Raw genomic sequence first — 11,725 nt, forward strand, 5'->3', positions numbered from 1 at the left:
TAAATAAGGGGTTAAGAGGGTTGTCCACTATCCTATTGTGTCTTTCGAAGTTGTCGAAGCTGTTCATGAATGCTCCACCCCAGATAATTTCGACGATTCATCAACGGCGCTACCCTTTGAAAACCTTACCTGAAGATCTTCACCTGACGCGTGTGGTTGTCAGGAAGCACGCCGCATGTCACACACTTTCGCTTTCGAGATATTGCCGTTTAAAGTTTTAATCATTAATGCTTTGTCACAGGGCATTGGTTAGATTACGTCATTTTTCCTTTTCTGGTAAATACGTCAATCCTATAGACTCATAGACTATAAACTCAACTTTTTTGAAATTGTGACATGCGGCGTTTTTCCTTACAACCGAGAAAATCGAAAACTCTTTCAGCGACATTGCAATTCGGTTAACTTGTTGATAAAACGAAGGCTCACCTTTAAATATTAAAACGTGTGAAAACCTAGCCCACTCAATACACTAAATATTATAATTCTGTGGTTGTCAGTAAGAACGCCGCATCTCACACACTTTCACTTTCGGAAGATATAGCCGTTTAAATAAAAATTTAAGCCGTTAAAATTGTATTATTTTTTCGAGCCTTTCGAATTTGTTTTCACGACTATTTTCTGATAAATACGTCAATCCTATACTACGAAGCTGAATGAATGCATAAACTCCATTTTTTTTTTGAAATTGTGACATGCGGCGTTTTTCCTTGCAACCGCAGAATTAACGAAACGTCAACTATAGAACTTCGACGCACAAAAGAAGCACTTCAAAAAGGAGACTCGTAATTTACGGAAAATAGCAAACAATTTGAAGACGAGTTTACTAAGATCACCACCGAAGGCTGTCAAACAACTGTAAGCCACTAACAGTTCCTCTCCGCGCAGAAACATTGTCGCAAGCCGCGAAAACGTTCGAAGAATAAGGACATTCATCAACCGAAGCTCCCAATGCAATTCGCACGGTGGTACGAACAGGCGAAGAATCGTTCGCAAATATTTAATTGTTTGTTCTTTCTCGCTCCGCCTTAAATCCCACGAACGTGGAAACCGGCGCGAGCGACAGAGAGCGAGCGAGATGAAAGATAAAAAAAAAAGGAATGAAACAGAGAATACTACGATTGGCAAAAAATGTTCGAGTAAAATCGCGATTGCGATTGTTGAACGAATTATTTGGACGCGCATTAAACAATAACAGCGTATGTGTTAGACAAACGTGGTATAATAAGATTTTAGAAAAATATACCTTCATGAGAAAATTATAGGGAATTGGCATAACAAAACAATATAGATCATAAAAATGGTAACAGACACTCTCAAACTCTCTTTTAAATCACTGAATTACTCATCACGAGAAAACAAACATATTAATTTTTGTATTAATATTTTTTTAATACAAGTTTTATCATTGCTCTAGCCTTCGTCGTTGACAGACACTTGCGAATAATTTTTCCCAGCAGCAGAACAGAGCAGAAACAAGCGAAAGAAGAGCGCGTGTAGTTCGGAGTTCATCAGCTCGCTGCGGAAGGCTACGAGGGCCAATTCGGCCGAATTTGTTTCGGGGTATAACGACAGATAATTTCCTCCGGCTCGATGCATAAGTTGATGTTGTCGGTGCATCTCGTAAAAATGCATCTGAGTTGGCCAGGCTTCCCCGATGATGGTGGGGACCCGGAGAAGGGAGGAAATAGGCAGTGCCAGAAGATTTGAGCGACCAATGGCATGCCAGAGAAATGAACGCCCACCAATCCGCGACCGTGACGGAACGATGGTCGCCGGGCGGATTGGCAAGGTCGTATAAATTGCTGCTACGCTGCTCGTCCTGCCACTTTACTCTACCAGTTGGACGCTAGCGCTCCCCGTAGCTGTATCGAGACAGTAGTGAGACGCATTCGTTCGGTTCAACGATCGTCAGTGAAACAAACCGGATCTTTCATTGTGTACTTTCGAAAGCCAGTAGGTGGACATGTGATCGTCCACAAATTACTTTGATTATCAGTGACACTATAGTGGTGTTGCGAGGGTGTTATAAGTACTGAACGCGTGAACGTTTCTCCACGAAAAATTCATTTCGAGGGTGAAAAGAATCAGACAGTATGCAGGGGTTTCAAAGAAATTTTGAAGACCAGCAAAGGGATCAGAGGGAGGAAGAGACTATCGTGGTTGATCTTGTGCCGCCACAATATCAACTGAGTCCTCCGCACAGCCCTCAGCCCGGAAACATGCTGAAAACACCGGACAAAGGTACGTGAGTGCAACCGTTTGTCGTGAGAGATGGATTAGCTGTTTCGGTGTTGAAGGAAATTGTTGCAATTTAAATAGAAAAAGTTCCCAAAAAATTTAAAGAAAGTGTTTTCTTCTATCTCTATGTATATGTATATTAGAAACTTCGCGAATAGCAACCCTTCCTTCTGCATCGAAGTTTACGTTCAAAACATTAGCACAGATAGTAAGAAAAGAAAGGGCTATTCTTGTTGGATATTTATCAAAGATTTAGGGAGTGAAACAAAGCTTGCTTTCTGCCTCGAAGTTCAAATTCAGAACGTCAACTAAAAGATTAAAGAACAGAGTTCAGAATTTGTAGAATCTTGCTATAAACACAGAGTATGGAAGCAAAGTATTAGGTGTGCAAATGTCACTTCCCTTTTTTCTACGATCCTAAAACTTCTGACCGAATTTGACGTTCTTCCCGATTTTGGTGCCATCTGAAAAAGTGTTCATCTAGTTTCAAGAAGAATCGCGGTGAACGCTGTAAGAGTTCCCAGTCCCATGCAACAATTTCGAGAAATATGGCATGCGAGTCACTGCTTACTCTTTGCATTCCATCTTAGGAAATCAGCTATTGCAGCTGCTGAAATGGTTTGCGCGACACTGGGCGAGAACGCGGTATCTTACAGAACATGCGAAAAGCGGTATCAAAGATTTGGAGCCGGAAATTTTAATTTGGCAGACGACGATCATTCAGGTGCACCGAGAAAGTTCGATGACGGTGAGTTAGAGCAATTGCTCAACGAAAATCCGACCCAGATGCATGAAGAATACATTAAAATGTAATGAAATCTTGAATGTGGAGAAAAAGGGGAAAGAACTTATTTGCACACCTAACAATTTGCATCCTGTGTCGGTGATTAATTTAAGCAGAGCACAAGTAGAAAAAGTGAATAATTTATTACATACGAATATGTTCGCCAGCTAGAATTTTAGGGGTTGAAGAAATAATTCGCCACGTGTCGCATGCATCGAACTAACAAAATTGGCATAAAAGTCGTACAAAGAAACAATTCGCAAATACCTCCGTTTGTTGGAATCTTCGGGGGATGTAAAAACCCAAAGTCAGACCAAATCGTTTAATACATATGTCACAATATTCTCGGGGTTGAAGGTGGTGTCTTCTGTTAAAGCGGACTTACCGCGAGAAGAAAGTGTACCCGTTAGCTATTTGAGAAAAACTAGCTTTACGCGTTTAAAGAATGAATGGTGTTGATGTCGAGTTTATTAGGAGTTTAGTCTAGGTAAGTGCGGACGAAAGGTTAATCCAATTGAATGTAGTCATCGTTGAACGTCGGGGGTAGTTTGGGCAGGACCGTATTATCTACAGGCGGGCCTGCCGAAAATAAACGTATAAACCTTTCGTAGAAGGTCCCCTAGTTTATTACGGTAATGATTTTATGGTACATTTCCGAAAGAGCAACTTCGTTCCCAAAGATTCGTTTATTGCAGAACCGTTTAAGATTAGGGAATCGGTCGCCCCGGTGTCGAGAATTTTTGTTCTATCGTCACCCCTTACCTCTATCCCTCGGAAAGAAAGAGACGGCTGCCCCTATAACTGTTAATGAATGACGCGTATTGTCAAAAACATTTAAACTTTGTACATCGTAAGCCTTTGGCATTTATTGGACTCGTAGAATATTTCTGAACGAGAGGTTATTTTTTATTGTGTGGGGTCTGGGGAAGCTAGAAGAAGTCCTGGGACACGGAGGGATCCTTTCTGGCTCCCCAAATCTTTCTTCTATCCGGCTGTTGCTTCCCCGTCGGCGGAAGCCTCTACGTAGATTTTTTATCTCTTCTCTTTTCTAAGTAGATTCTAGAAAATTTGTCTTTCGGCCACGATCCGAAAACAAGACTGGCCCCGATTTTTCTTATTTGTCACGACACGTTGTGGCTAATGACTCGAAGTCGCAAAGAGATTGTCGGTTCGCAACTGACAGGGTGGTTCCTCGTTTGTGTAGATACCTCGCCGACGCACCAGCAGCAACAACAACAACCGTTGTCCTCGATGGATCCGAACATCAGACGCTACCGAACAGCGTTCACCAGGGAGCAACTGTCCCGATTGGAGAAGGAGTTCCATAGGGAGAATTACGTGAGCAGGCCGAGGAGATGCGAACTCGCTGCTCAGCTGCACCTGCCGGAATCGACGATCAAGGTGTGTACCACGGGAGGACTTTAATTACCCCGTGGCCAATTATGGGACCGTTTCATCCTGTTCGCGAACGCCATTAGCCGCCTGCGCGCCGTGTGTGTTAGCCAGTTCTTGGCAAACACGCGGCGGTAAAGTTCAGTAAACAGTGACCTCATACTCTGTGCCCGCGCGTAGAAAACTGTTCTTTTAACACCTCGGTCTGTTTAATTAATGGCGGTAATCGACGCTCACGCGGGAACAGAGATGGCGAAAGCCTTGGAGTTTGTGTTTCACTTTTCGCGTTGCGCAATGCCGAGGAACTCTCCGTCGGTTGTTTGCGTTCGAATAGATCGCGAAATTAGCTTGTCCGTTGGTGTGTGACGAGAATCTAGAAGGATTAGAAGTTTTTTAGTCGAACACCATGAACGGGGGACGTCGACCGTTTTTGCTCGCGGTTCCGCCATGCTTGATCGAATTATAGCTCGAGGAGAAGAGAGAAGGAGGAGACTCTCTCTGTCCAGAAGAGATATACTCCCGGCGATTCATTCTTTTTCTCTTCTCCTCGTCGCTCTCGCTACTGTATCCGAACGTGCCGAGCAAACAGTCAATCACGAAAGGCAAACACCGACTTCTTGGTCTTCGCTTTGCCTCGATCCCCTTGATCCTTTTCCCGTGACTTCTTAATATCTTTCGACCACGACCGGTCGATCCGGTCGGGAGGTGTTAATCACTTTAATTAGCGGTTTTCCCGGGCCACCTTTGACTTTAATGGATCCCTTAATTTCTCATCTCGCGCGGCCACCGTTGTACAATGGCTATAAAACGCCTACCGATGGAAAAAAATGATCGAGGTGTTAAACGACGGATACGGTGCTCCTCGAAATCCACTTTTTTCGGGGCCTCGGGACCGAGTCGACTACCATCTTTCGATTAATATTATTCTTTGTACGGCCTTCTCTCTCTCGAGTCTGGCATGTTAAAAATGTTGATGCGCTCAAACACATTTCTGTATAATTTCTATCATCGTCGGATGGTCGTCAAAAACTTCATAAATACTTTCTGTATAAAAAAGAACACTATGTAAATAAAAGCGTTCCCGTTCATTCTGCTAGAGATGTAACCAGACATAGTTCTTTTTCCAGGTATGGTTCCAAAACCGTCGCATGAAAGACAAGCGCCAGCGTATGGCGATGGCGTGGCCGTTCGCTATGTACACCGACCCGGCACTAACCGCAACATTATTAGCCGCTGCAACAGCTAGTTTACCACCATCGCCGTACCACGGGGCCCCAGGAATGCCACCGGCGGCCCACCTAACCCCCAGCTATCCTGCAGCAGCAGCTGCAGCCTACTACGCAGCTAGATATACACCTTATCCTGGAGCGGTCCCAACGAGCAGCGCGTCGTCGCTTCATCGCCCTCATCCACGCACAGCGGCCGCCTATCCTGCACACCCTCACCTCATCCAGCATCACCCTTCGCTGCCACCCCTTCACTTGTCCGGTCTGGGCGTTCCTACGGTTGGCAACACCGCCTTCCAGATGAACAACCCACCCACAAGTGCCGCCTACAGGCCAACCTTGTTACCTTCGTTGAGTCCGGTGCACTCGGACGCATCCAGCGACTGCGACTGCGTCGGACCCCATCACCACCACGCTCACCACTCCAACAGTCAGCAAATTCACGAGAGAACCAGCCCTGTGCCGGCCAACCATCCCACGCAGATTAAACTGCCGACCGGAATGAGTATCGCGGGACTGCCGACCAGTATCCAGAGCCTCGGCGCCTTCGAGAGCAAAACGAGCTATGCTGGCCTCGTCACGTCGCCGAATGTTGTACAATCTAACAAGATGGAGCCGCCGAAGCTGTTTCAGCCGTACAAGAATGACATCCCCGAAAGGGCGTAAAGAATGATCTTCGAAGAAGATGCCGACACGTGGCTACGGTTTCTCCCCCCCGAATGCCAATACTATTTATTATCCCCCTGGAGGACAAGTAAAGACAGCTTCCGTGAAACGAAGATGGCTCGTTGCGCTTCCGATATAGTATAAATTATCCAAAGGAGATGGAAGAGAATCTCTTCTTTGACAAGGACCTCCTCTTTGACAAGGAGTGGTCTCGTTGTTTCCGGTGTACATAATTCATCTGGGATCAGGATTCCTCGTTTAATGACGACTGGAGATTATCAGAGAAGTCAGAGGGTTTCACGAGTCTGTTCAGGAACTGAACAGGTCGCGGGTTCGAGATCCCTTCTTCTTCCAACATCGTACATCCATAGTGCACGGAAGATGATAGAGGACGTTGGTTTGGCTTAGAGCTGACTCGTTACTTCCACTGTACATGATCGTCCAAAGAGGAGAGAGTCCAAGACACGTTTCTCGACCGAGAACTAGCTCGCTGGTTCTGATTGACGTAATTATCCAAAGATTGAAGACTGCGACCGACCGTATTTGACATGGAGTTGGCTCGTCGCTTCGAGTGTACATATCCAAATCGTCTCTTTTTAACGCCGTAGTTCTAAGTGTACATAGTTTAGGAGAATTTTTTTCAAATTTTTCACCCCTTCTCGCGCGAGATTTCTATTCTGCGATCGTCTTTTCAGTGACTTAGTCAGTGTTTAGAAACGAAAGGACGTTTGCATTTATGTACTCCATATCGATTTCGAAGGATTTCCTCGTGAGTCTGACAACTGACGTTGAATCTAAGAGATTCTGAAGAATTAACAGATTTCGTTTGAAGTCGAATGTAACTCCCGTTGACAAGGGGCGGAAAGTTGTACATAGTCCGTTGTAATTATAGATTAGTCGAACTGCCAATTTAAATGGTCGGGATTGGACGATCTGATTTGAAAACATCGGATAATTGCAAAAGTTCGTGCCGGAATACAGCTTTAATTTATGGATTATATAATAATTATATGATATATAATATATAATAATTATTCTTTTTCCACTCCGCCGTGCGGTACAGTTGTGTAGTACAGCGCGAACTTATGCAATCATCTAATACGTACTTCTTGTACCTGTCAAATGATCGCTGTGCAACATTTGTATAGTAGAGCTGAAGCTTGCGTGTATGGATTAGATTGTTTATAATCGTAGCCGATTTGTACAGTATTACGTCATTATTAGACTGCGGATTTTTGTGCATTCGTGAATCAGATTAACTGCATGAAATATGAAACGGTGAAAGAATATAGATATTGTATCAATATTGTATATTAATATTGTTCTGTTGTTTTCAACGTAAGAAGACTATCAAGGAATGAAATAAATTTTTATGTAACTACTGTTTTTTCCAGGATCAACGCAGAACATTTTTATTTTGCATAAAGATCCGCAGTCTAGTCACTACGTAGTAGCCGAGTGTAAATTATTAGTCATTGTTCTACAAGTTCGTAGATGCGCGAGTATGGTAGTGGCGTGTGGCCATTATCATGTTTCGATTAGGATTAGACGTCGATATTTATGATTAGGGTACCTATGTGTCTGCGTAAAGCGATAAGAGTGTATAAAGACGGAGAAGGAGAATAAATATTATATATACATATATATGATATAATCTATAAATATCCAGTCTATTGTTATATTATTCTTAGAACCGCCCTACCCCCTAGTTGTTCCTGTTGAAACATTTCCACTTACAAGGGAAGGACCCCAAGTGTCCGATTTTGATAATCTTTTGTGAGGCGATGGTATATGGATCCCTAATGATGTCTGCAACATATTAGGTGTAGTTACATAATAGTTTTAAAGATATAAACAATTGAACTTCGAAAACTTGAGCTGCAAATCATGGCATATCAACAAGGTATGAAAGTATAATTGTTTATATCTTTAAAACTATTGAGTAACTACACATAATATTTTGCAGAGTAATTAACTTCTGAATTAGGAACGTTTAAAAGTTCGTTGGAACGTAAAGTATATCCCACGAGAAAGTAACCCCGTTTCGCGCAGCTTAAAAGATGGTGGGGGCGCAGCGAGCCTATCATCTCTCACTCCACTACCCACTCCCCACTTTCTTGAGCCAATTAGAGCGAAGATGCGCAAAGACGATCGAAAACTGATCTTCTCACGTGGATACTCTCTCGTGGGATATACTTTAATCGAAGTGCTAATGATATACAAAAAGGAAAATAGTTGCATCTTGGATAATGAATCATGTGGTAGTAACGGTTCATACTGTGATTATAGAGGTTCGTTATTTTGTATTATTGTTTGTGCAGGGGAGAAAAGTGTAGTTTAATATAACTAAATCCTTAATAGTTCTTCCAGGACACGATATCCATCAATCCAAGCTTTAGGGGTATCGAATCAATCACTGTAATATTTATTTCACCCCTCCTGTCGAGTAATGGGTCCGGCCCTTTCCTCCATTTTCACGAATCCCACCAGCACCAAACGATTGCTTAATCTCTTTATCGTGGGGTGTTGCTCTCGTCGGAGTCTTCTGAATGATCCGAGTGAAAGTTTATCCTCGTTCGAACATTTTTCATCAGTCACTGCTTTGTCTTCTAGCATTAATTTCTTCTCGCGAGTCTCTCATCAAGTTAAGGGTTGTTGTAAACATTTTTCTGGTCTTCTCAATTTAATTTCTGCGATGCGATACTATTTCTGGCGACATGCCTTACATGATTTCTTGCTCGATCCACCGGTGAATAGGTAGAAGAACGATCGCGCTTGTTTTTGTTGATCGCGACAGCTGTTCAAGCTCGAGCCAGGGTGAACGAACCCAAATGTAAACCGCGTGACAGCGAATATGTATGTATTTAGAAATTATATTTGTCGCGTGAGCCACCTTCCCGATAATCTATATTCTGTCGCTCTCTTGTCCTTGTACAACTTCAAAATTCCCATTCCTTCCGTAACGGATGTTTCGCTTATTGTACGCCTCACAATAAGTGATTCTATTACGAACGACGTGGCTGCTGCAAAATGTGCACGAAAGCGCACAGAATGCGTTCGGGGATGAAACTACGATTTTGGGGTGCCAGTGGCAATTAACTCTTCAAACGATCCTGCCGGGGAAACGAGATAATTCCGTATAAACGCCACTGGCTTAACAACCCATTGCGGTTTAACTATGAATCTACTGTTGTCCCCCGTGGCTCCCGTTTATCCGAGCATCGACGAATTGTGGATCGTACGGAATTACTGGACCGCGTAAATATGTTCTCGAGTAGACGAACGATGTTTCTTGGTGGTTTACGGAGCTCGTGAAAATATTTTGTGCGGGTTGATTGAAAATTAAGAGGCGCAATCATGCGAGGACACATGCATGCATCAAACTCTATTTTGCCCTTTCTATTGTCTACCCTCTATCTATAATTAAATCTGCAACATACAATTTCATTTTATTGTTGACTTTCTCTCTTTGTTGTTTATATCGAGCTGGTACGAGATAAATGGATAAATGGAATACGCAAATATACAATGACTCCCACTAATATTCGGATACTCTTAAAAATAAAATAACTTTTTAAATATTGAACTATGCGATTTGAACTTGTTTGGGAAGCTAGAGCAATTAGTTTACAACAGGATGTGAAAAAAAATTTTTTCGAAAATTGCATTTGGTCGGAATTGTAGAGAAAATACTAAAAGTTGCATTTTAGAACCTTTTTTTGCGGGCCTATATTGAAATTTTTAAAAATACGTTTTGTAGATCTGTATCAATTATATTCACTGTGAAAGTTTCATAGAAATCGATTGAAAGATGTAAGAATCCTTAGAATTAGTGCAGTTGGAGGCCGAAAATCGTGAAAAACTACAATTTTTACCATTTTTGAACGCCGGTCGATTTTGATGAAATTTTCAGAATATGTTTAATTGATACAGATCTATAAGCTCACATAAAAAAATTAAAAAATACAACTTTTAGTATTTTCTCTGCAATTCCAACAACTTGCAGTTAAAAAAAAAAAATTTATCACGTTATGTAGCAAACCAATTGTTCTAACTTCTCCAAAAATTTCAAGTCGTATATTCCGATATTAAAAAAGTTATGGTGTTTCTAAGAGTATCAGAATATTAGTGGTAGTCGCTGTAAATGAATAGAATACGCAGAGTTGATGACTGCTGTGACATTTAACGAATTGAAAGAGCTGAAGTAGATAATTGTTCTCGACAATAACCAAACGTCTGTTTTAATTTCACCCCAAGCCGAAAGTAAAAGTGTCTCATGAGATAATACCATTAAGATGGAACGCCTCTATCCTCGTGGAACATATTGAACAACGTGACTGACGTCTAGAAAATCCCGGGGATCACTCTACTTAGAAAGATTCAGGATCACCTTCCGACCCTAGCATCCCTTATCAACGCAAGTTGTAAAAGAGCCAACACACACACATACACGCAAGAAGGGAATAAAGCAACGCTCTGATATATCGTGAAAAATCGAGCTTTAGGTAGGATCGTTAAAAAAAGCATCCCTGAAATAGAGTGGGAAAAGGAGCAGTTACTTAATAAACCGGAATATAAAGATGGTAATTTGCAAGACGAAGGAATCGAGCATTGCATTGGCAACGGTAATGAAGAAACAAGATACCTGCCACTCGTAAACCCATAAAAACTCGAGCCCGAGCATCGAGAAGGCCAGGGAAAAAAATCGCCGCGCTGATCTACCGTCATAAATATAAAACGAGGTGTATTGTTGGTGGCCTGTAAAAAAATCATCGAAAAAATTTGGGAAAAAGACGAATCGGCCGAGTCGACCCCGGGAAACGTTTGCCTGGGGAATTATAAAAATATTTAAGCGTTATATTGTATGACCTGTCCTCGTAAAGCGATTCACCATCTTCGAAAACGGTCAAGTAGTTACAGGGGTAACTATTAACACGCTCAACTTTCACACCCCACTTTTTACTGCAATGCTTCGGCTAGTCCTTCATTTAGACATGCAGAACAAAGTCGAAAGCACCCGCGACCTGCCTATTTTTTAAACTATTAAAAAAAAATTTTTGTCCATGAAGTAAAGCGATAGATATTTTTCCAAGTAAATCATTAAAACGATACTTTTGATCGAGAATTTATATTTCTAGCTATTTTATTTAGAACCAATACTTTAAAAGTGTATTTTTATATTCGTTTGTTAATAAAAACAGAAGCCCGGAGGATTTCTGGCCACCGTAAATAAAGATCAATTGGTATCACAAGATCGATCATTTTCTTCGTGAGCTATTCAGACAGTGATCCTAGCGAGTTCATCAAATATTAATATCCAATTTATACGTTCGACGCAGGGATCATCCCCTAGAGCATGATTCCACCCTTCGAAATTACGTCGAGATTCGGTCGTCACCCCCTCGGTTTAGGTGGCGGC

The 11,725-nt window shown here is 42.1% G+C and overlaps 1 protein-coding gene across 1 annotated transcript; it reads left to right on the forward strand.

Annotated features, from left to right (window-relative positions):
- The first annotated feature begins 1,852 nt into the window (after positions 1-1,852).
- On the forward strand, positions 1,853-7,915 carry Eve (segmentation protein even-skipped). The gene is made up of 3 exons (XM_076436541.1): positions 1,853-2,241; positions 4,227-4,423; positions 5,542-7,915. Exons 1-3 carry the CDS (start codon positions 2,094-2,096, stop codon positions 6,304-6,306), a joined length of 1,110 nt encoding a protein of 369 aa, XP_076292656.1. The 5' UTR covers positions 1,853-2,093; the 3' UTR covers positions 6,307-7,915.
- The last annotated feature ends 3,810 nt before the right edge of the window (positions 7,916-11,725 follow it).

Source organism: Lasioglossum baleicum, chromosome 13 (assembly GCF_051020765.1).
Source record: "Lasioglossum baleicum chromosome 13, iyLasBale1, whole genome shotgun sequence".
NCBI classification, from domain to species: Eukaryota; Metazoa; Arthropoda; class Insecta; order Hymenoptera; family Halictidae; genus Lasioglossum; species Lasioglossum baleicum.

Excerpts from the sequence above, each read along its gene's own strand:
- Eve (XM_076436541.1), top strand. The coding sequence starts at position 2,094 with ATGCAGGGGTTTCAAAGAAATTTTGAAGACCAGCAAAGGGATCAGAGG. Across the intron at positions 2,242-4,226 it reads GCTGAAAACACCGGACAAAG|ATACCTCGCCGACGCACCAG; the intron begins GTACGTGAGTGC and ends TCGTTTGTGTAG. Across the intron at positions 4,424-5,541 it reads TGCCGGAATCGACGATCAAG|GTATGGTTCCAAAACCGTCG; the intron begins GTGTGTACCACG and ends TTCTTTTTCCAG.